Source organism: Myxocyprinus asiaticus, chromosome 14, assembly GCF_019703515.2.
Source record: "Myxocyprinus asiaticus isolate MX2 ecotype Aquarium Trade chromosome 14, UBuf_Myxa_2, whole genome shotgun sequence".
In the NCBI taxonomy this organism is placed as follows: domain Eukaryota; kingdom Metazoa; phylum Chordata; class Actinopteri; order Cypriniformes; family Catostomidae; genus Myxocyprinus; species Myxocyprinus asiaticus.
The window spans coordinates 1537971-1563818 of NC_059357.1; the positions used below are offsets into that span (position 1 = coordinate 1537971).

Below are 25848 nucleotides of genomic sequence, written 5' to 3' on the forward strand. Positions count from 1 at the left end.
TCAGCTCCTCTACTTAAACCCCATTGTACTGTCAATCATTGTCTGGTCTCAACAAAGAATTCAGACTCACTTACCTGGTCCTCCAAGGAACTTCTTCACAAGATTCCGAATAATTCCGCTCCACTCCTGCGATCCCGATCTCCAGACGATTCCTCTCCACTCCAGCGATCCTGATATCATCCTTTCCTATGTGAGCACTCAGTAGTACGATCACCACCTAAAGAATATCCCACTCCTGAATTATCCCAGTCTTTCACAGCTCGTCACTACACGTCTGACCCATCTTGCTTGTTTACAATTCACCTGTTTGTTTCTTTTTGTTTTTGTGTTGCAATAAACTCCTACCATTGGGTTCAACACCATCTCTGAGTCTGGGTATTCCTGACACACACATGCCAGCATTGGCACATGGGGGGTTAATCACCGGCACACCAGCAACATCGAGAGAGGAGTAGACTATTTTATTTATATAAATTCTGCACCTGCATTCCAATCTACATCTTGATGTAATCCTTCCTCATGATCACACAGCGTGTTTTCATCAGCTGAATGGGAGACTAAACACTATTAAAAACTTCTTATAAATAAAATAGCCTGCTCTTCTCTCACTGTTGCTTGCGTGCTAGTTATTACATGATTATAATGACATAATATAAGAAATATTTAAGATTCCACACAATTTCGTGATCAGTAATCAAATAAGCAAATGACCAGCAATTGACCAGGAAAATAAAAAATGGCACTGACCCACCCAGAAAAGTTGCTGACCCACCCAGAAAAAGTCCCGGTTCTCCCTATGGCCAGTCCGCCCCTATTCTCAGTAAATGTGTCTGATTCAAGACACCAGAAAGATTCACTGTAAATTCATTCTGAAGGTGCTTGTTAAACCGGTGAATCCTGATTTTGCTGTCTGACCTGCGAACAATCACACGCACAGATGATCAGAAACTACACCCTCATACAACATTTACAGTCTTATTATTTATTTCCTGTTATACTGGCTCTTCTATTAATTTTTTGGACAAAATCGAAACACTTTCTACAATAATTTTTGTGAAGTTTGTTTCAGAGTCGACAGCAGATCTTTGGTGATTCTGATGATTATTCATTATTGAAAGCAACATTCAGAAAGCGAAAGTAAAGTTCAGATCGTTGGAGCTTTTATAAACAGTGAAAATGGATTCACTATCTGTGGAAGAACTTTCTTGTCCCGTGTGCTGTGAAATCTACAAGAATCCTGTTGTTCTGTCGTGTAGTCACAGTGTGTGTAAAGAGTGTCTTCAACAGTTCTGGAAAACCAAGAGAACTCAGGAGTGTCCTGTCTGCAGGAGAAGATCTTCAAGAGATGAACCTCCTCGTAATCTGGTGTTGAAGAATTTATGTGAGTTGTTTGTGAAGGAGAGAAATGAGAAGGAGATCTGCAGTTTACACAGTGAGAAACTCAAACTCTTCTGTCTGGACGATAAACAGCCGGTGTGTTTAGTGTGCAGAGATTCAGAGAAACACGTCAATCATAAATTCAGACCCATCAGTGAAGTTGTTCCATCTTACAAGGTACAAAAAACGTCTCTTGAGTCATATTAAGGAAAAACAAATAGCTTTAAACAATATTCATCATACTATGTATTACATACAGGAACATATTACAGTATTTTCACTTTGTTAAATTGCAGGAGGAACTCAATACAGCGCTGGAGTCTTTACAAGAGAAACTCAAACACAAAGAAAACATTAAAGGAGAGTTTGATAAATCAGTTAAACACATCAAGGTGAGGATACAGAATCAACAATCAAACACATTTGGTGATAAATGATGTGATGTGTGTGAATGCAGAGCTGATTGAAGTGAATTTGATGTGATTTCAGACTCAAGCTGAGCACACAGAGCGTCAGATTAAAGAGGAGTTTAAGAAGCTTCATGAGTTTCTCCGAGATGAAGAAGAAGCTACAATCACTGAACTGAGAGAGGAAGAGGAGCAGAAGAGTCAGATGATGAAGAAGAAGCTTGAGGAGATGAACACACACATCTCAGCTCTTTCACACACAATCAAAGACATGGAGGAAATGATGAAAGCCAATGACGATGTCTCATTTCTAAAGGTGACAGTCAAACTCTCATCATTGATTTCTGCTCTTATTGATCATTTGAGGAGATCATCAAGTGTTTTTTTGTCTTTTGCAGAACTTTAATGTGACAATGGAAAGGTAAGTGTCTCCTCTCTATGGTTGTGAAGTCAAAGTCACTGCAGTACTGACTCCTGAATGTTCTTCCAGAGTCCAGAGCTCACAGCCGGATCCACAGATGACTTCTGGAGCTTTCATTAATGTGCCACATTACTTGGGCAACCTGACATTCAGAGTCTGGAAGAAGATGCAAGACATTGTCCACAAGAGTGAGTCCACCAAACATCTCTGCGAGCACACTGAGAGTGTGACATTTTAATATTTACACAAAACTGATTCTGAAAAAACAAAAGTCTGTACTACATTATAAACATTACAATAATATACACTATACACACTTTTAAAATGATACACAGAACTGCTGAAATGAACATGACCATACTGCTGCAGATTAGAGTTTGATACACAGAATATTTACAGCATCTCCACATTTCCATTTGATTTATTATTTGAAGTGTCCCAAAACATGAGTTCATTTCACATTTCTGAAGCACACTTTTAATGTTTGTATTGTGATTCACTGTTAAACACTGATAATAAATCATGAGTGTGTAACTAATAACAACACTGACAATAATCACAGAAAATATCTGATAGTGTTTCATCAATATGACACGTGTTCATAATTCATAATAATCTGTATATGATTCACTCTTGATGATTATATGAACATGAGAATAAAAGCATCTGTTGATTGTTTTCTCTCATCAGCTCCTGTGATTCTGGATCCAAACACTGCACATCCACTTCTGATCCTGTCTGATGATCTGACCAGTGTGAGATTCAGCAAGAACAGACAAACATTACCTGATAATCCAGAGAGATTTGACTGTTATTCGTGTGTTCTGGGTTCAGAGGGTTTTAACTCAGGAACACACTGCTGGGATGTGGAGGTTAAAGGCAATAATAACTGGACTCTTGGAGTAACTACAGCATCAAACCAGAGGAAGGGATATGTTTTCTTGAACACTGATGTCTGGAGTGTGAAGTACAGTAAGACTGGATTGTTCTCATGGTGTTCCACTGTGTTTCATGTCACACAGAATCTTGAGCGTATGAGAGTTCATCTGGATTATGACGGAGGAAAAGTGTCATTCTCTGATCCTGTAACTAACACACATCTACACACATTCACACACACATTTACACACACACTCTTGCCATTCTTCTGGAGTTGTGATGTCACATCCCCTCTGAGGATTTTACCAGTTAAATTCACAGTAAAATCACAGTAATATCTGATCCTGCTTACTGAAAATCTCACAAGTATTTAGTAATTTATGCAATCTTAGAACATTTAGATTTCCAAAGGTTAAATATGTCAACAATAACCCAACATAGTCTACAAAAACTCAACAAATAAGATTGAATGATCTCATCAGACATATGAGTGAGTATTCTTAACATGATTTTTGTCATTTGTAAATTCATAGAAATCAATTAAATGTGATCATATATTTGATATTTGCTCCACACTTCATCTTTACCAGTTTACTCTCATCTTAACTACCAGTGACTCACTGAACCTTTAATCTAACCAGGTCAGTCTCATAAGGCGTCACCATAGCAACTTTTTTGAAGATCCAGAATATAGAGTACGATTACAAGATTTTACAATCATTTTCACACATTTTTCCATACCGATCTCTTCATTCAGTTGTCTTTTGCAACTTGTATGTTGACAAAGCAGTTAATCTCTTTTCCAAAATGCTCCACAATCACCAAAAGACTTCCTACATGTCTTAAAATAAGAACACTCAACTTAAGTGTCTGTTATATCTTCTCAGTGAAGTGGTAAAACTCTGTGATAAAAGAATAAATGAAAGTCTATTTACAGTATGAAATGAGCATTAAAGAGGGTTTAAACAATAACAACATTGACAGAAATCAGATGAAAATATCCAAGAGTTTCTTTATAATAATCTGTATTTGATTCACTCATGATAATTATATTAATATCAGAACTTGTTCTTTCAGTTTCTGTGATTCTGGATCATTATTTAGATTATTTCTGATGTGCTATGAATGTATGATAAATATTATATGTAAATTCTGAATAAAACATTAATGATTTTAATGATTAATGATTTAATTGTGTTATGTCTTGATGCACCTCTAGATGGCACTATGAGCCAATTTAAAGTGAAATAAAATCATTAAATTCTCAGAAGTAGTGGTTTTGAACTGACAGACTGACAGGGATCATACAGTTAAGCATCAGAATGCAAAAATATTTGACCACAGAATCCCAGAATTGACCAATCACAATCAGTTATTCCAGAGATATGTATAATAAATGATATTTGAATGCTTTTGATTTTGACTAATATTGACAGAAACTATAAGAATCTGTAAGACTCTGTAAGTCTTTAAAGTAGGGTGACCAGATGTCCCTGTTTTCCTGGGACAGTCCTGGTGTTTGACGGTCTGTCGCCAGAAATGTCCCCGTTTTTACTGCGCGTTCAAAACAGTCCGCAAAGTGAAAATACATGGCAAGAAAGCCGCTATTGAAGACTACCAGCAACAAGGTTAATCATGTGCTGTTTATTTTGACCAACAGAGGGGGCTGCTCGCTGTAGCAGCTTTAAGTCATTCATCTTCCTTTATTGATTACTTGTTCGCGCCAGTTTTGCCATTAAGAACTGATCCAGAGAGCAAGTGTAATTGAAAAGAAACATCATCATCGTTAACAGCTTCGAGGTGAGGCATATACTAGCTATGTTATAAAGTAGTTATATTGTTATGTATTATAAAAAATTATTGCATTTAAAATAAGAATACAACATTAATAACATGGAAAAATAAATGAAATGTATAATAAAGTCTTTGCAAAGAACAACAATAAATGTAAGTCAGCACATTACAGCATAGATTACATTATGCTTGCTGGGAAATAAGTGACTGAAAAGAAGCATATTAATGCATAAGAGCTGATCAAAATAAAATGTATAATTAAGAAAAACAGGTCAGTGAGATACCATATGAGATAACTGATAGAAAAAGTTAGGTGAAATAATAATAATAATAATCATTATTATTATTATACAATACTGAATATCTTTGTGTTATGACTTCAAAGTGGAAAAAATCCCCAACAATATGAGGCATCTAAGGGGGGCAATGGACTACTTGCACTGAGCCTCATGACGTACTTCTGCTTTGAAATAGTGCGGCCCGCTTGTTTCCAATTGTGGGTATACGTCCGCTGTTGCCGTTGAATTTCCAAAACAACCGTTCAAAATGAGTGTCCACAAAAAGATTTGTACATTTCAAAGACAGCAAAAGCAATACAAGGAACACTGTTGTGCTCCACTGTTTACAGCGTCTTCAAAGTTTAATGGGACGTTAAGTTTTCACGGATTTCCAATCATGGCCGATTTGAGAAAGCAGAGGTTGGTAAACATACGGCGAGACCATTTCATCGTTACTCCTCACACAATAGTATATAGCAGACATTTTACACCAGATCAGCTCACTGAACCACAAACCATAGAGGCTCAAAGGAGACTAGTGAAGGGTTCTGTGGCAGTGCTCTTTCATTGGAACAACTACATCCTTCCTACAACATCCCAATGTATGGGAGAGGAGAGAGAGACCTGTCGAGGTAATCACCGTTGAACCCATTCCCATGGATGTAGCAAGTGATCATTATTACTCTACAGTTCCTAAGCCCTGATCATCCGACTTAAGTAGTTATAAAATACAAGAACTCACCATTGAATTGGAGGACCTGAGGAATCAGCTACAGGAGCTACGTGTTCAGCGAGAGTTTGGATTGCAGTGGTTTGTCGGCTCTGATGATGATATCCGATTCTACACCAGGTAAGCCAGAATTTAGCAAAGCTAATGCCATTTCTGTTAAAAACAAACTACGGTGCATTATGTTGAGCTTTTTTGATGCTTGTAATAACCTTACACGTTAAGCGCAATATGCCCGAGTGGGATTTATGTACGTTTTATGACGTTATTGTGGCATGTCGGTAGGCAAACCCTCTCTGGTCAGTAGATTCTTGCAAGGTGCAAGACATCTAGTAATTTCTAGCCCCATCAATGTCCCGGTCTGGGACTTGGCGCTGGTATTAAATGCACTTCCAAGGTCCCCGTTTGAGCCACTAGAGGCGGTAAGTTTACGCCATCTCTCACTGAAGACTGTGCTGCTAATGGCTTTGGCATCAGTCAAACATAGTGGGGACTTTCAAGCCCTTTTGATCAAAAACTCCAGTGTAGAGTTTGGACCAGGTCTGTCACAGGCCATTTTTAATCCCAGGGAAGGTTATGCACCCAAAGTGCTGGCAACCCCCTTTAGGGCTAAGGTTGCTACCTTACAAGCATTCTCCCCTCCTCCCTTTGAGTCGAATGAGGCTAAGAGACTACACCCTGTGAGGGCATTAAGCATGTTCATTGACCAAACGAGTCAATTCAGGGTGTCAGAACAACATTTTGTTTGCTTTGGAGGACGCACAAAGGGTTTGGCCGTCTTCAAGCAAATAATTTCCAGCTGGATCGTGGATGCTATTGCGCTCGCATATGACCAGCAAGGCACACAATGCACCAGGGGCATAAAAGCTCATTCAACCAGCAGTATGGCCTTCTCCTGGGCATGGGTGAAACACGTGTCTCTAGAAGGCATATGTCTGGCTGAAGGTCAGGCTTCCTCTAACCCCTTTGCCAGGTTTTACAACCTGCATGTATCTTCCCTGTCTCTCAGATCTTTACTGGGGAAGAAGGTTGATCACTGACCAGATGGTTTGTATTGGTGTTAGAAGCTCTGATTACTCCACTCCCAGAGGTGAGAATAAGAACATATGTACAATGTTAATCACTACCCTGTCGGCTAGTGTCATTGTGACAAAATGCATGGTTCACAACCCTGTCGGCGGCACAGGAGGGAATACAAAAAAGACCAAAACAAGTCAGAATAGCATAAGAGATTAACCTAAATCAAGCAAGGAGCTGAATTCATATAAGGTAATGACTTTTGAGATGAAAATATATACATCCAATAGGGTTATTGAAGGCTATATATAGCTTTTTGGCATTAATTGTCAAGGTTATTAATGTTACAGCAATGCTGTCAAGCAGATCAGCGAAGATTAAAACAATTTTGGAAGCTGCAATGTTGAAATTTCAGCCAACATGATTCATGATATACTTTCTCGATCAACTTTGCATGAAACCTCACAGTTTTCTGACTAGCTTGATGGTAATTAGTGTTTTACAATGGAATGCAAGAAGTCTGATAGCGAATGGTCAAGAGTTCAAGAAATATGTATTAGAGTTAGATCATAAACCAAATATAGTATGCATACAAGAATCATGGTTGAAGCCAAACCTGCAGTTTATTTTGCCAGGATAAAACTCGAAAGGATAGATTGGGAACACAAAGTGGAGGATTAGTTACATTCATACAAGAAGGAATAGCATATAGGCCAATAGGCCCTTTTCACAATGATGTCAGTTAACTTCTGCCTTTCCGCAAACAGTGTATGTTTACTTCCGTTTTACCTTCGCACCAGAGACTTCTCGGGAAAATGTAGGAATGTTCAACAACTCGAATTACAAAAGGTAAAGTTAAGACTAATAATGTTTACGTATTTACAATTGGGTTCATTTGGTAACATTAATGATCATTTCCAATTTACCATTCTGTAACTGCCTTAGATGGTTGGGAATGTTGGCTAACTAGTAGCAACTTTAGCAATGGGAAAAATATGCATTGCTGCCGGCCTGTGCTGTAACAAGTTTATTTAACACTTTATGTTAAGCATTTACTTAATGTATAATCACCCACCTATTCCAACACTGTTGTTTAGAATAGCTTGACTCTTAATTAAAGCTAAATGCGAAACCATTTCCATATGCTGATGTGATTCATCATTTTGCTCTTTCCTTTCTCCCTGTGTCCACCCAACAGCAGTCCACCCAACAAGCATGGCAGTCATCAAGAAGATGCTATTGCAGTGTTCCTTGTTGTTCTAATTACAAACAAAAATTTCCCTATTTGAGTTTCCACGATTTTCCTGTGGACGCAATAATACGTGCCTGTTGGGTGAGGGCGATCAAAAGAGATGAGGGGCTGAGTTTCACCTACGTGTGTAGTCAACACTTTGCCCCAGAGGATATACTGTACATACATCAGCCAGTGGACGAATCCAGATTAAACAAGGAGCAGTGCCATCTAAATTCCACTGGAATGACTGGGGTAAAGGTAGGAGGACAGTGTTAAACCTGGTGATACATTACATTTAACAATAAAGGTCACAATAATTTGTTATATTAAGTTGTAAGTATTACAGTGCCTTACAATTAATTATATTTGTTTGAAATACATAAAGAAAAAATAAATGTATGAAGGTTGAGTACTGAGCTTGTTTTGCATTTGCTTTTTAATACAGCTTGTATTAATCCATACAAAAAATTAAAGCATAATAAATCGTCCTGTTGCCATATAAAGCATTTGTGATGTTATGTTAAATTTTTTGATATTTTTGGGGACTGAAAAATTATTACCAAAAATGTATCAAGACAATCAAGTGTATCAACATATTTCACACCTCTAGGAAGAGGCTCACAAGCTCAGGAGTCAGTTTACCAGCGAGCAAGAAAACGTCTTAGTGTTGCTGTCCTTGATGACTCTCAGGAGGTGCCTGTCCCACGGGACAGCACAGAGGAGGCATTACCTGCAGGTGCAGTGGCAAAAGATCATGACTATGCCTGCCATCCTTCTCCTGGTTTGTATAACAAAAAAATAGTAACAGCTTTTTCTGTATTGCAGAACAAATACATGGCAGTGAATTACATTGTAACCATAGTGTAGTACAATTCAGAGCAGCTGGATTTGCTGTGACAAGACTTGAATTCTCTTGAATAGGCTAGAGAATTATGTTGACATTAGTGGACTTGCATTAGCATGGTTTAGGTCCTGTTTAGCAGACCGCTACCACTTTGTCTATGTAAATGAGGAATTGTCAAACCAAACAAAAGTAAAGAATGGAGTGCCACAGGGATCAGTTTTAGGGCCTCTGATTTCTCCTTGTATCTGCAAAATCTTTGTTTAAACACTGACCCTTAACACTTATTTTAATAATTTTATACCATGACTTGCACTATACATAAGTAATATTGTCATTATATTCATGATGTTAGTCAGAGGGGAACTGGCCCCCACAGTGAGTCTGGTTTCTTTCAAGGTTATTTTTCTCCATTAACCAACATCTTATGGAGTTTTGTGTTCCTTGTCACAGTCACCTTCAGCTTGCTCACTGGGGTTCTAAATACAATTATTATTTAATTACTTATTTTTAAACACAATTCACAATTGTATTTTATCAAACTACATAATAATGACTCTAAGACATTATAGATATTACAATTTTACTTTCTGTTAATGCATGATTTTCTGTAAAGCTGCTTTGAAATGATGTGTGTTGTGAAAGGCGCTATACAAATAAAAATGACTTGACTTGAAGTTTCGCTGCTCATCCAAGAACCTTCTGCAGTTCTATTGACTGGTGGGGATGTCTCTCTGGGGTGACACACTTAAGAGGTTAAAAAGGTCAGACATCCCCACCAGTCAGTAGAACTGAAGAAGCTTCTTGGATGATGATCAAAACTTATTCAAGTCTTTTCACAGCAACTCAGTTACTCTGAATACTACTACAAGATATGAACATGACTTGAATGACGAGAACTTCCACAGATATTACATTATAAACTTAATTTAATTTAATGAAGCTTTATTAACTGTATGTTTGCAAGCAACTGCTTCCAATCTTGTTTTTTGATTTTGATAATTAAATGTAAAACACACACATTACAAGCCTTTTCTACATTTGTATGTCAGTACATAGGCTATATATATTTACATCCAATTCTCATCGCAGTTTACAATTTCAGTCAATTTTGCATTGTAAGAATCTTTTTTATTTACAACAGGAATTGCTTAGATCAGTTTCATAGGTTGTCACTTGTTAACCTTCCACATACTTTCCAAGATGGCAGCTCGTTAAGTCTGTTGGTGTTTGTCTTCTTGTCTATTTTAATTGATACATTTTACGTGCATTTTATGTCTCTTTTTGCAATGTCAAACCTATTAGGAAGTTTGATAGACACCAGTGTTTATTTATTTTATGATTTTGAATTAAATATCCAAGAATTAAATATCCACTACGTCATCAAACTCAAGCCTTCCAACTTGAGCTTGTTTGCGGCCTGATGGAGATGCTGCAATCATTATAATATTAACGTTTCCAAACTTGGGGACATTTGTGAACTAAACTCTGATGACATAGTCAATGTGACCTTGAGCTCAATCTAGGAATTGGATTTGTTTTGTGGACCAAGTCCTGCTGTTGTTTTTCAGCTGCGGCTTCTAACCGGGGCTGAGTGTGTGCGTGATTGCTGCCGGTGTTGCGGTGTTTCGGTGGATTGCGTAGGAGCCTTCTGCGGATTGTGCTGTTTCCGGCTGCTCGGGCTGACTCGGCTGGCTGTTTCGTTGGGCCGGGCGTGCCTGGTAGACTCCGGTTGTGATCTTTGGGGTATTTGCACGTGCTCCTTCGGCCAGCAGTTCCAGTTCAACGATCTCGCAGAGTCTCCCTTCTTGTGGATCTATGGAGTCCTCCTTCATGTGACCTACGGATTTACTTGATTTCTATGGTTGTGGATCTCAAATTGACAATGCTGTATGTAACTTCTGAACGTATGACTTTGGTGGCATTACTTCTTTTGATTTTAAGCCTTGAAAACATCAGCGGCAGGTATGATTCAGTTTCTTCTCCACTGCATCACGATATTCCTGCAGCTGCAAAGTGGACAAATTGGACATATATTGGGGTATATACAAACATTCTTGTTTTTAATGAATGTCGATTGAAGTTATTTCCTAATTTTGTGTATGAGGATATTATAAGGTCTGCGTTAACTAAGAAAGAAAACTACAACATTGTCAATTACTCTTTTAGCTCAAATTCAAAAAAAGTAAAACAGTAATGTGATAGAGTTTTATAGTTCCTATGTTATTGATATCTGGAAAACTTTTACCAAATCCAGGCCCTTATAATGATGCTGCTTTGGTTTTTAATGTTCCAGCTGATTTTAAATCTAGATTAGGACTGGGTTTCATTCATATAAATGTGAGAAGCTTGCTTCCTAAGTTGGATATTTGGGCAAACAACACCAATGCAGATGTTGTAGTAATATCTGAGGCATGACTTAATAAAACGGTCTTGGACAAAGCCCAAGGCATAACAAGCTCTGTTTTTCATTTATTGTAAGAAAGAAACTCGTCTCTGCTACATTCTTACCAGTACTCGATTATGGGGATGTTGTGTATCAGTTTACTCCATCTTATCTTCTTTCTTCTTTGGATGCTGTGTATCATGGTGCTTAAAGATTTATATCGAATTGGAAACCCTCAACACGTCATTGTACATTGTATAATAGAGTAGCTTGGCCTTCTTTGTCTACTAGAAGAGAAATGCATTGGTATACGACTATTTACAAGGCTATCTTGGGGTTCTAGCCTTCGTATCTCTGTTGTTTGATCCAACTGAACAGTGTTGGGAAATATTCCCTTCGCTCTCAGAATTGTTATATTCTTTCTGTTCCCCATGTTCGAATTGAATTAGGTAAAAAGGTTTTATAAGTTTGCAGCTCCGTTTGATTGGAATTGTTTTTAAGTGAAACTGAAATTACAAAACTTGGTGTCTATGGAACATTTTCAATTTATCATCAGCTTGAAGATGAATCAATGATTTGTAAGTGTTTTTAGTATTGTAAATTTCTGTTTTTTTTTTTGTTTTTTTTTTTATTTATTTAAATAAGGCTGTGTATTTCTTTTTTGACTTATTTTCTGTCCATCCTGGCCAGGACACTCCTGTAAGAGAGATGTTTAATCTCAGAGAGGTTATTCTGGTTAAATAAAGGTTATAATGTATCTAAAACTATTTACATGTTATAAAATTCTGCCTCAAGTTTTACAGCTTAATAAGACACATGTAGATGTTATATTATCCAGCTTCTGTCGCATTGAGTTGATAATTTCCTCATCCCTAAAGATTCTCTCAACTGTGAAGTCAGTGTGGGTATCTGTAATGAAATCACACCACTGAAGTCTGCTTAAGGCCAGTTGTCCTTGAAACTGATAATAGTACTTGTGGCTCATATTAAGGCAGGCCTGTCCTTTAACTGTGATCAGGGGCTGGATTCATGAAAATGTTCTTAAGAATAAAAAGACAGGCTTTGATGTTGTCTGATCAGCCTGCTCATAGGTTTACCTTGTCACATTCAATACTTCAACACTGCTAAATCATAATGATACATTTATCTATTAACCTTTTTTTTTAAGTCACCACATTAAGAAGCTTCAAAACAACATTTCTCTTGGTTTGAAGACTTTAGCATCAGGGCTGGCTGCAAGGTGAGGTGCATCAGGGGTGGATGATGATCCCACATTGTGTCACAGAGACATCACAAAAATCTGAATATTGCCTCAGTATCTCAGGTTCAAGATCCAACTCTCTTTTCATAGCGCCTGTCTGAGGAGTTTCTCTCAGAATGCGGGCTGCCAGGGCTTTGGCAGAAGACTCCCCACGAACATGGCATATTTCAATCTTCTGGCTGTAAGTTGGGGTTTGCGTTCCTGAGTCCACAGCTGGCATTTTGACTGCAGTTGGGTTTCTGCCCCAATAGCAGCAGAGATCTCCCGTGACACCTTTAGGCTCTCCAAGTGGCATTGTTGCTTGTAGTTGGGATCAAAATCTATTGGAAATTTAAAGTTGTAACCGTCAACAGGCAACTGAGGAAACTCAGGGGCACCAGGGTGTTTAATAATGTCTCTACTTATTTCAGGAGGAAACTGGTAAGAGAGCACAGACCCAAATGGCACAGGGCCAAATTTAGAGTCCACCAAATTAAGGCCCTCAAGCCTGTGCAGCAATTTGCATATCCACGGTTGTGGATGGATGTCTTACAGTTTCTCCTCGCTGGCCATGACGTGAGGATCCAGAAGAGGCCCTGACATAAAAGTGAGATATGTCAAGTTTAATTTAATTTCATTATAATGTCACCTGACCTTTCACATTATAGCTGACACCCACACTTATCACCTCCCTGTACATGCTTGTAATGCAAACTGTCCGAAATACAGTAAAGATAATAATATCAACTGAATGCCTCTATAAAAAGTAGTAAATACTAATCACTGTTATGTTTGTACAGGTGGGGGCTCATTCAGACTCAATGTTATATGCACTGTACAGTGTGCACTTCACACCAGTCCTGACACTATTCCTGAAGTTAAAGAAGCAGAATGTGTTATGGTAGAAATGTATTATCAAGGGGGATCACTTACTGTATATAATTTTTATAATGCATATTCAAAAATGACGCAATGTTTGCTTGAGAAGGTTGGAGGGAATGGGGAAAAAAGGAGTTATGGTGCGGTGATTTTAATGCACGCAATTGGTTATGGGGTAGTACGAAAATAGATTCCAATGGGGAAATAGTTGAACAGTTCATTAAAGATAGGTCTTTAGTTTGTTTAAATACAGGGCAAGACACTAGATTTAACGTAACGAGAAATACAACATCATGTATGACATTAATCTCAGTTGAAATTGCTGAGATATGTGAATGGAATGTGGTTAGTGATATAATTTACAAGCTGTAAGAAATAGATTTGGAGACACTAGATAAGAGAAGAGAATGGGAAGAAATAGGACAAATTAAATATAATGTAAAGAAACATATCAAGGAAAGATTTTATACAAGAACTCAACTATACAGATGGTTCAAGAGACACAAATCTAGAGATTACAGGAGTGGGAGTATATATATATATCTATATCAAAGAGACTAACATCAGAGTTGTCAATATATGCTGTAGAAAGTGTTGCTATTATTACAGGATTAATGTGGGTAGAGGAGATAAGACCAGACAGAGTGCTGGTGTGTTCTGATTCTGCATCTGTTAAGATCTGATGAATGAAATATTTATGTTGCTGTGGCAAATACATAGGAAAGGAGTGGAAGTAGGATTCTGTTGGGTACCACCGCATGAATGGAAATCTGGTAATGAAGTGGCAGATGAGCTAGCTAAAAATGTTTTAAAAAGGAAAGAAGTGGATGTTAGCGTTCCTTTGGGTAAGGGTGATATTAAATAAGGATACGAAAAGATAAGGATTTGAATTTTTATTGGGTTGGGAGTATAATGGGATCAAGTAGGGTACAGGATTTTGATGCAGTACTTAAATAGTACAGGTTTGAATAAAATAATTTAATATACATTAGATTAATGATGCTATTCCACACTTTTAGGATCATGAGGGGTTCTGTGTGGAGGATGGAGGAGCTGAACACACAGTGCCATCTGAATCATGGGGTCTTGATTGAACTAGAGTGGGAACAAAGCTATGGGATCAAAATCCCGTCAAATATATTGCGGTCACGGATCCAAAAATAAGCATGAATCAAAATAATAAGCGCAGATAAAAAAAAAATAATAAGCACAAAAATAAATAAAAAGCGCAGATCATCCAGTCAGGCTTCCTAAGCAACCAATTGGCCCGGTTGTTAGGGTGGGTATGTCACATGTGGTCACCTCCTTGTGGTCACTAATGTGGTTCTGGCTCTCGGTGAGGTGCGTGGTGAGTTGTGCGTGGATGCCTCTGAGAATAGCGTGAAGCCTCCACATGCGCTACGTCTCCGCGGTAACGCGCTCAACAAGATAAGATGTGCAGGTTGACGGTCTCAGACACGGAGGCAACTGAGATTCGTCACTACGCCACCACGAGGACTTAGAGCACATTGGGAATTGGGCATTCCAAATTCGGGAGAAAAGGGAGCGCAAATCAAAATAATTAGCGCAGATAAAAAAAAATAACAAGCATGAATCAAAAATATATAAACACATTTAAAATATGCTGCAAAAAATAAAATAAAAATTAAAGCAAAGTCATCAGAACTGCAAACAAAATCATGTTTTCCTTGGTTATATTTGTCACAGACACCGTGTTTCCAAGGACTCTTATTTTGAAGTGGTTTTCGTCCTCTGGCTTCTGTTTCCCCCGGACTACATTTCCCAGAATGCACTGCCCTCAGTTCCCCATTGTTCTCGCCTGTTCTCGTTTCCGTCATCAGCACCTTGTGTATAAATACCCTCTAGTTTAGTTCCATCATTGTCAGTTCTTGTTCATTGTTACATAGTTTATGGTAACCCAAACGGCTGTCTTGTTTTGTAACCTTAGTCATCGTCTTCTGTGTATCCTCGCTTTCTTGTCATTGTGAATTAAAGGACTGCTGCACTTATATCCTGCCTCATCTCTACGAAACGTGACAATATTACTATTTCTTGTGTTCTGACAATTTTACTCATATTAAAAAAAATTGTACGCTTACGCTGTATTTTTCTTTGCTTTTGTTTCCAAGTTCTGCGCTTGGTTTTCCAAAACTTGGGAGGTGAGTTTCATGTAAATCAGGGGGTGTTTTACGTCACTATTGGTCCACTAGTTCTTGATCGACAGCTCCTCTAGCCAATCAGTGGAAGAGGGGGAGGTGACGTCACTTTAGTGCGACTCCGACGGCTGTCGCTCAATATTATATTATTTGTGGTTGATAGATACGCTGCTTGTGTCTGTTTTGAGGATTTTCTGCAGCTCTAGGAAACAATGTGTTGTCCGAGTAGGTCATTATCATAGTTCGTTAACACATGTATCGAGTCAGATTAATTTAGTTAGAGTCTTTAGGCATTATTTAAGACTTCCTTGTTTGTAGGTTATTGGCTGCATATCTAAAAAAAACACAACTTGATCTATTTTTAATAAGCATCTTTTGTAAGTAAGTTGTGTAAGAAAGCAGGGAGAGAAGGATATCGAAACAATTGAAGGTTAAAGGAAAAGATTAATTAAATCATGAGTGCATTACAGTTCAGTAAGTGGCGATATACACAGACTGAATCACCAAAAACCAAAAGAAGAAGATCTGAAAGATAGATGGTGATAAACATCATCATGTTGTAACAGACTGAACAAGGAAACAAAGACGAGAAACACGTGTCAGTGAATCACACGGTCATTAAAGGTATATACACTTTTCTACTGCTAGAATTAAACATATTATCAAATATAAGTAGATCAGTACCATTAGACTTTAAAGCTCATTAATGGGTTTTAAGAATGGAATGCAATCTGAACATGTTGTTGTTGTTGTTGTTGTTGACGTTCATATCTGTGATTTTGCTGCAGGTAGTTTTTCCTCACTATAGGTAGTTTGGACTGATGTAAATAAATCCACACCAGCGTATTTGAAAAGCTCCAGAAAGTTGCAGTCGTTTCTCTACTGAAGGTAAAGCCTCTGCTGTCTGTCTTAAAACACAGTTGAAGTACAAATAAATGTTCTCATCTCATATAAAGACATGTTAATGTTGCGTGTGCACGCTGTTAGAGCCCTGCGTTACATGTGTTGTGTAGTGTGGGGTGTAGGACGTGTGCTACATCAATGCAGAGTCTCTATTCTCTCTTCTCTCTGTCCTCATGAGAGCTGAGATACTGTAGACCCTGATACAGTTTTAATATACACATTTAATGCACTGTTAGATCACTTTTCATTATAGCTAATTATGCATGTAATGGCTAATGTCGAGATGTGCTTATTGCTGAATATTTCATGCATTTATTTCTGTTTATGCAGGATGTCTGAACAGATGGAGAGTTCACTGACTGGCCCGTATCTCTTCCGGAACAATCAACCAATGACCAGCACTTCTGTTTATGTCTGCTGAATGTATAGAACATGTCAGGATTTCAGTTTCCTGCATTTCATACTTTCTCTACAGGCTCAATAAAGGGTGTGACTCTATAAATGATCTAAAATGAATCAAATATAGCAGGGTAAACTTCTGTAGTAATGAATGGGAGACCACAGCAAATATAGTCTCTGTTTAAAGCTAACAACCCAAGGTAAGATTAGATATAAAGTTTGAGCCTATTTGGGACTAACAGATCAGTGATTGGCACAGAAAAGAGATGTTTGCATTTCATGCCTTACTGAAATAAAGTCATGCTATCTAGTGTTTATTTACCCATGTAAAAGAGAAAGAAGTGAGCGTGATTTCTTTGGGTTTTAAAAATTAGAAAAGGATAGCCTACACACAATAGTGTGTGATTTGAGCTGAGTGAAAAGGAGTGTTGAAGTTTTAATGTTGTTTGGACACTGCAGCTCCACGTTTCACAACATATTTTCCAGAGGAACAAATAAAATAAAATGACATAATATAAACGAACTGTCCATGTTTTTAATTCAGGAGTGTAATATTGGATTACAGACTCACGTTTCTGCTGTATTTTGCCAGCTATTGCAATTATGTGAAATTAAAATGACAGTAAACTGGCCAATTTCAATAAAGTTCCTCAATATTCTCTCCATTTTACACAAATGTGGGGACGTCTGGGATGCGAGAGGTACACAATTTGCTAAAGGCTATACACAAAATACTGTAAGGAAACACCTGAAGAGCAGATTTATTTTAAGGTCAACCAAAACTTTGTGAAACCGAAACGTGAATGACGTCATGACGGACACCATTTTATCGGTAAAAGTACACTTGAATAAAACGAGCAGGAGACGGCAAATTTCGCAAATTTGTTTTACGCATTTCCACTTTGTCGATAACAGAACAACGCGAAAAGTGGATGGAAACTTGGTGAGAAATGAGACTAAGGGCTCTATTTTCTTGAGTGTGCAACGTATTATCCAATTTTCATGAGAGCGCTAATTCCAAGTACAATTTTCATGCCATTGCAAAGTGCAAGTGGGCATGGGTGCGAGTGTATGCTCTGCTGTGGGTGTATTGTATGTTAATGAAGTGGCACAATTTGCTATTTTCCTATGAATTTGGTCGTTGTGCTAAGACGTTTCAATGCCACCTCTTAACTCAGTGCAAAGTCCAAATTCTGTTCCTGCATTTGCAGTTTGGAGATTTCACCAGCAGGTGGTAATAAAGTTCATGTCCAAACTGAAAATAAAGCGGAACATCAAAAAGCCAGAGAAGAACTTCCATTGAATTTCCACTTTAATAGTTTTGTTAAGTTGTCAGAGTGGTGGTGGTGTAGTGGACTAAAGCATTGAACTGGTAAGCAAAAGGTTGTTGGTTCAGTCCCCACAACCATCACCAATGTGTCCTTGAGCAAGGCACTTAACTCCAGGTTGCTCCAGGGGGATTGTCCCTGTAATAAGGGCATGCACCTGTCACTGATCACCAGTGATTGGTTCTGAACAGAACTTGCCCATCTCAAACAAGCCTAAAGAAATGCATGCTGTTTTTTCTTCATTCATTGGATCAAATCATATGCAGAGGACATGAAACATAGTACTACCGCTCACATGTCGCATGTTTTAAAAATGCACTCTTTTAACATTCTAAAATATGATTTCAATGTAATGTTCTAATTGCAAAATATTTGCAGAAGATAAAAGTTGAGTTTTTAAGCTTTAATTTGATACTAAGTTTGTGAATATTGATGACGCTTTTTATATAAAACAAAGCATTTGTTTTATAGCCACACTCAAATGGCCCACCTGTTGGCCAGTGACAGTTAATAGGTTTAAAATGGATGTGTAAAACGGCATCTGTAGCACCCCCATATTCACCTACAGTCACCAAAATTGGTACATATATAGTTCTCATGAAGCTGGACAACTTTCAGAGTTATAATTATTAGCTCCGCCCAACAGGAAGTCAGCTATTTTGGATTTTTTTTAATATTGCAGTCTCTGAACTTTTAAATACTCCTTCTAGGTGATTCATGAGACTGTCACCACATTTAGACAACATTATGCCAAGACATTGAAGATGCTAAATTGCAAACAGATTTTGATATATTGAATGGTGTTGCCATGGTGAGGCATTAAATTAATGGTGAAAAATGGGAAACAGGAAGTGTATTATGTCTTCTATGTGCAATGTGTGATTTAGATCAAAACTGAGATTGGGGGCTAATCACATGGATTTGACTATTTTGGGTCACGGTCATAGCACCACCACCTGGCAGCAGGAAGTTTTGCTCTTACAACAGACTTTAAAATAGTCCTCTTATGGTATAGGTATAGGGTTTCATGGTAGCCGCCCCTGGGAAGAGCTCCCACAGTGTTGGCTACTGATGCAGCCTCGAAGTTACCTTCTTGAAAGGGAAAATGGAATATATCATATAAGTCATGGAGTTTGGAATGAAGGTGAATAAATGATGTCAGATTTTATGGTGAGCAGCCCCTATTCATATTTTGTTCATAACACTGTATGTTTTCTTGCCCAGGGGCAATAAAATTATTAGTCATAATTCATCCCTTAGCACAATTTATTATATGATTGTTGTCAGATTTTATTGCTGATTTGAAATATGTTGTTTGCTTTCAAATTAACTGTTTTGGATATTATTTCCCTATTCCCTATTAAGCGCTTTGAGAAGCCACTTTTAAAGGCGCTATACAAAATACAAGTTTATTATTATTATTATTATTATTCAAGTAGAAAGAAGATGTACTGTACTTAATTATATCCATAGAAAATAGCTTCCCAAAGGCTGCCACGAACATGACCACTGAGTGACCAGACTTCCCTTAAAGGGACGTTGGTTAAAATAATAGCTTTGCTACTTGTGGCATTAAATATTATAAATGCTGAGTGTCATGTTTCTTAGACAGAGAATAAAGTGATGGCACTCTACAATGAGATTTTGGCACTTGCTTCATAATAAAAGCCTCTGGAAATTACAAAACAAAAAATTGAATTTAAACTGTGGACATGGTGAAATTGGTGTGCCAAATTAATTTTGATTTGTACATTTATAGCACAGTATTCATTTGAATGTGAAATGCTTTTATTAAATATCAGATGATTAAACATTTATTGACACATTTGAATACACAATGAAGTAAATCATATAACAGGTTACTGGAGAAAACTTTAAGGTGATTGCATAAAGTATAAAGCTAACATTTATTTAATATTGCAATCAGAAAATGTTATTTGAAAAAAGACAATGTTGAAAAGTACACTAAGTGACCAGTTATTAGGTGCACCTGTACACCTACTTATTCATGTGATTATCTAATCAGCCAATCGTGTGGCAGCAGTGCAGTGCATAAAATCATGCAGATATGGGTCAGGAACTTCAGTTGATTTGGACCGTGATCTCAGTGATTTGGACCGTGGCATGATTGTTGGTGCCAGATGGGCGGGTTTGAGTATTTCTGGGATTTTCACACACAACAGTCTCTAGAATTTACTCAGAATGGTGCCAAAAACAAAAAGCATCCAGTGAGCGGCAGTTCTGTGGACGGAAATGCCTTGTTGATGAGAGAGGTCAACAGAGAATGACCAGACTGGTTTGAACTGACAAAGTCTACGGTAACTCAGATAACCGCTCTGTACAATTGTGGTGAGAAGAATATGATCTCAGAATGCACAACATGTCGAACCTTGAGACGGATGGCCTACAACAGCTACTGTTCTTGGCTGACACTTCTGTCAACCAAGAACAGAAAGCTGAGGCTGCAGTCTGTGAACCTCAGCAGAAATCCAGATTCATCGATATGTTTTTCCAGTCTTTAACTGTCCAGTTTTGGTGCGCCTGTGCCCAAGTCAGCCTCAGTGAAGTAAATCACATAAAAGGTTAGTGGAATTTTTTTTAAGGTGATTACATAAAGTATAAAGCTATATGAATATTTGTTTATTGGAATCAGAAAATATTATTTGCAAAAACAAACAAACAAAAAAAGACAATGTTGTATAGTACCCTGCTTTATATTTTGCTGCAAGGAGCCATTTTAATTAAACAGAAGGGAACCCCTCCTTCCAAACACCCAATCAAATTACAATGACATGTAGATCAATTGATAAAAGCAGATAAGTAAAATCAAAAATATTGCACATTCTAAAGCACAATCTGTCTTGAAATCAAAGATTGGATTCTTCAGTGTTAATTTTGATATCAGTGTAAGTAATGCCTTTGTATTGGCCCCTAGTTTCAAACTGTAACACACTGCCATTTTTGCATGTGATCTTTACTGTGCCAGTGTAAGGCATGTCAAAACTGGATCTGCCGATGGTGATATCAACATCCACCTTCTTTCCTGGTGGGACATCTATTTCTGAAGAGAGTGTTTCCATTCGTTCATCTGTCTGCTCCTGACGGAAAGTGTTTTCTTTTGCGATAGTAAAACTGTATCCTGTTGAAATTTCTGCAATCTCTGGAATCCCAGCCTTCACTTCCACTGAAAATGTGTGGGTAATGTTTTCAGTCACAGACCAAGAGGTTGTTTTGGTAACTTTCTTTGAGGTTTCAACTTTTTGCTTTTGACTGACGGAGGTGCCGTTCTTATAAGTGACAGATTTGAGTTCTTCAGTGATCACCTGAGGAATCATCTGTTTAATGTTGGGATACTTGACATTGGTGAGAACTACTGATTGAACTTTATTGACAAACAGAAATCCCATAGAGTCGATGTCTGAACCAGATCTTCCTACAACTCCAAGACAAAATCCAGAGCCGACATCGATAGGGTATTCAGTTTTTAATGGCCAGCTTGTCATATTCACAAAAAAAGTTCCATTTCGGTTGGTCTTGAATCTGATGGCTCCAAGACGCGTTCCAGCTCCGTTCCCCCACAGAGACAGTGAGGTGAAATACTCACCAGGCTGGAATGTGTACTCTTTATAATTTCCGGACGGCTTTCCAAAGGTTTCATTTCTCCCATTTGTTAGCCAGACCCTGACAGCCTTCACCTGCGATCCTCCCACCCAAACCCAGATCCTCTCTAGACTGGCCCCAACATCCTGACCAGTAAATGAAAATTGACCTCCTCCATGGCCCCCAATTATAGTCAGCAGAGTTGACATCTTTGAAGCAGTTAGATCTGAAAATTTCACAGACAAAACCAAATGTAGTTAAAAAAAACCAAAACAAAGCAAGTTCCAGTATACCAGAGTAAACATGCATGCCTGTGAACAAGCTTCTGTCATATCGCTCATGGATGTCAACATTTTTACATGATTACATCTTACACATGTGTACAGTGTTTGATGTGGAAGAGAAAAGGTGCAGGTACTCTCTTTGTTAGGAACATGTTAACTTAAAAAAGCATTAATGTCTGTTTTTCCTTTTATTATTATTATTATTATTATTATTATCCTCCCATTCAATCAGGGAGAAAAGAGCCATACTTATGCAGATAATAAATAATCATAAGAAGCAATGAACAAACTGAATGTTCAGTATGTGAACACTGACACATCTGTATGTAGAACTAAACACTGTCAGGATTTATGCATAGGCAAGTTCAGTGACACATAATCTTTTTATGAGCACTATAGAAAATAATTGAGAATAAAAAGCAAATTTTCCTATGTATTTTATTTGAAGCTTCGGTTTTCATCGTCGATTTATCTTTTATGAAAAAGGTTGTGCATATGAGCTGACATCATTTCTGTAACAGCTTTGACAGTTTTTTTTAAGTCTGTAGTTTTAACTGCACCCAGCAGCTAAACAATTTGCATAAATTCATTTGAGTGAAAAAGATATGATAAAATGCGCTCACATAAAAGTTGCTGGTTAATGTTTTGGAGAAGAATGTAACTGAACTATGTCCAGACAAGGTTAAACATACACAGTCCTTCAGAACTGGACCATGGATAGCTTGACAACCGCCGATGCTGTTGTTGCACATGTTGAGTGTTGTTAAACTCACCGCTAAGTTTTGCGCAGAGAGGGCTCAGATATTTACCACCGCAATTTTATCAAAATAAATCGGAAGGACAGATAAAAATGATTGGCTGGCCTCATTGAATCACTGACTTACATTAAATGAAAAAATTACGTCGTACCGGGAGACTCTGAGAAGTGGTGGTACACAAGAAAAACTGCCGGTACGCTGTAGAGTAAATTATAGAACTGCGTACCACCCCACTTCAAGCATTGCATGTGTATAAAGTTGAATGAAATTTTTTTATTTTGTTCAGTATTTTGAGTGCACCAGGCAGTGCCCATACATTTTAATGGTCCTGGGAAAGCCATGCTGACTTCCAAGTTAAATATTTGTGATTTGTATTGACCTAGCCACACCAAAGAATCTTCCTGCACTAGTTTTTTGTTAAAATCCTTCATAAAAGAGTTGGAGCCATGAACCAAACCAACCAGCTCCAAAGAGAATCACAATATCATAAACTTTGTTTTGAGGCAAAAAAGAATTAGAAAATCAGACATAAAGACAAAGATACAAGACTACTTACCGTCTTTCATGAGGGCACAAACTACAATCCCATGAATCATTGCAAATGATCTCAATGAATAAAAAAACGATGGGAATATATAAAACTATTGATTTTAGGTAGTTGATAATAAGTATAGAATTAATATATTTTAACCATTATAATACAATATATCTATATTCCATAGTCATATTATAATGTAACGCAAAGTATTACAGTCTGTTAGCTACATCCTAAGTGCCCTTGACTGGAAATACACTTACTTTGATAACTGCAATCTGATGAAATTCTTCTCAAGAGCAGCTCATCTAGTAATAGTCACAAAAGTGATATCTGTTAGACCAGGTAGTTGCTTAAATAGGGCTCCAAAGGGGCAGGCTTTAGCTGACAACACACACACACACACACACACACACACACACACTTAAGAGTATTATATAATAGGAGGAGAAACTATAAATTTAACATCAAGAATGTAATGCACAGAACCATAACCATATCGGGTCTGTGCATATGTACAATTCTGGGTCCCATTCTTCATAAATCACTGAAAAGATCCTCAATGAAATGACAAATACCAGATCTTTTACTGTGCTAATTACTCTATGGATAATTTGGTTCTTGAAATGACAAGAGGTTTTGATTAGTACTGTATAGTAATACTGAGATGTTTGTGATAACTGCATGAACATGATTGATTGATGACAAGGAATGTAATATTGTGGTTTATGCTTAAAAATAGAATTATACAGGTGCATCTCAATAAATTAGAATGTCGTGGAAAAGTTCATTTATTTCAGTAATTCAACTCAAATTGTGAAACTCGTGTATTAAATAAATTCAATGCACACAGACTGAAGTAGTTTAAGTCTTTGGTTCTTTTAATTGTGATGATTTTGGCTCACATTTAACAAAAACCCACCAATTCACTATCTCAAAAAATTAGAATACATCATAAGACCAATAAAAAAAACATTTTTAGTGAATTGTTGGCCTTCTGGAAAGTATGTTCATTTACTGTATATGTACTCAATACTTGGTAGGGGCTCCTTTTGCTTTAATTACTGCCTCAATTCGGCGTGGCATGGAGGTGATCAGTTTGTGGCACTGCTGAGGTGGTATGGAAGCCCAGGTTTCTTTGACAGTGGCCTTCAGCTCATCTGCATTTTTTGGTCTCATGTTTCTCATTTTCCTCTTGACAATACCCCATAGATTCTCTATGGGGTTCAGGTCTGGTGAGTTTGCTGGCCAGTCAAGCACACCAACACCATGGTCATTTAACCAACTTTTGGTGCTTTTGGCAGTGTGGGCAGGTGCCAAATCCTGCTGGAAAATGAAATCAGCATCTTTAAAAAGCTGGTCAGCAGAAGGAAGCATGAAGTGCTCCAATTTCTTGGTAAACGGGTGCAGTGACTTTGGTTTTCAAAAAACACAATGGACCAACACCAGCAGATGACATTGCACCCCAAATCATCACAGACTGTGGAAACTTAACACTGGACTTCAAGCAACTTGGGCTATGAGCTTCTCCACCCTTCCTCCAGACTCTAGGACCTTGGTTTCCAAATGAAATACAAAACTTGCTCTCATCTGAAAAGAGGACTTTGGACCACTGGGCAACAGTCCAGTTCTTCTTCTCCTTAGCCCAGGTAAGACGCCTCTGACGTTGTCTGTGGTTCAGGAGTGGCTTAACAAGAGGAATACTGTAGCCAAATTCCTTGACATGTCTGTGTGTGGTGGCTCTTGATGCCTTGACCCCAGCCTCAGTCCATTCCTTGAGAAGTTCACCCAAATTCTTGAATCGATTTTGCTTGACAATCATAAGGCTGCGGTTCTCTCAGTTGGTTGTGCATCTTTTTCTTCCACACTTTTTCCTTCCACTCAACTTTCTGTTAACATGCTTGGATACAGCACTCTGTGAACAGCCAGCTTCTTTGGCAATGAATGTTTGTGGCTTACCCTCCTTGTGAAGGGTGTCAATGATTGTCTTCTGGACAACTGTCAGATCAGCAGTCTTCCCCATGATTGTGTAGTCTAGTGAACCAAACTGAGAGACCATTTTGAAGGCTCAGGAAACCTTTGCAGGTGTTTTGAGTTGATTAGCTGATTGGCATGTCACCATATTCTAATTTTTTGAGATAGTGAATTGGTGGGTTTTTGTTAAATGTGAGCCAAAATCATCACAATTAAAAGAACCAAAGACTTAAACTACTTCAGTCTGTGTGCACTGAATTTATTTAATACACGAGTTTCACAATTTGAGTTGAATTACTGAAATAAATGAACTTTTCCACGACATTCTAATTTATTGAGATGCACCTGTAAGTCATCGTACTTGAAACGCTTGCCATTTATTGGAGTACAAAAAAAACCCCACAATGGCTGAACAAGAAGAAATTTTACAA

General features: G+C 37.8%; 2 protein-coding genes and 1 long non-coding RNA gene across 30 annotated transcripts in view; 2 read left to right on the forward strand and 1 right to left on the reverse strand.

Moving 5' to 3' along the window:
• Positions 1 to 923: 923 nt before the first annotated feature.
• LOC127452201 (nuclear factor 7, ovary-like) overlaps positions 924 to 25848 on the forward strand; it is a 114743-nt gene continuing 89818 nt past the window's right edge. For 4 of the 27 annotated variants that reach the window (XM_051717539.1, XM_051717537.1, XM_051717538.1 and 1 more), the window contains exons 1-3: positions 933 to 1554; positions 1674 to 1769; positions 1867 to 2100. In XM_051717539.1, the coding sequence (XP_051573499.1) occupies positions 1177 to 1554; positions 1674 to 1769; positions 1867 to 2100 (708 nt within the window). In that variant the 5' untranslated portion in view covers positions 933 to 1176. Of the gene's footprint in view, positions 1555 to 1673; positions 1770 to 1866; positions 2101 to 2182; positions 2206 to 2274; positions 2394 to 2895; positions 3734 to 25848 lie in introns of those variants that run through there. The other 23 variants (XM_051717526.1, XM_051717525.1, XM_051717529.1 and 20 more) reach the window with 17 other exon arrangements.
• Positions 14378 to 17621, forward strand: LOC127452213 (uncharacterized). 2 transcript variants are annotated; one of them, XR_007899221.1, is made up of 4 exons: positions 14378 to 15513; positions 15610 to 16260; positions 16425 to 16524; positions 16870 to 17621. It is a non-coding gene; the product is annotated as an uncharacterized LOC127452213 (long non-coding RNA). The 2 variants fall into 2 exon arrangements; XR_007899220.1 differs by having other exon boundaries at positions 14389 to 16260; positions 16870 to 17485.
• LOC127452207 (aerolysin-like protein) lies at positions 21032 to 22075 on the reverse strand. Its single transcript, XM_051717551.1, has one exon. It carries the CDS (start codon positions 22073 to 22075, stop codon positions 21134 to 21136), a length of 942 nt encoding a protein of 313 aa, XP_051573511.1. The 3' UTR covers positions 21032 to 21133.

Bases quoted from the DNA above. Each gene is read 5' to 3' on its own strand.
- LOC127452207 (XM_051717551.1), bottom strand. From the start codon at position 22,075: ATGTCAACTCTGCTGACTATAATTGGGGGCCATGGAGGAGGTCAATTT.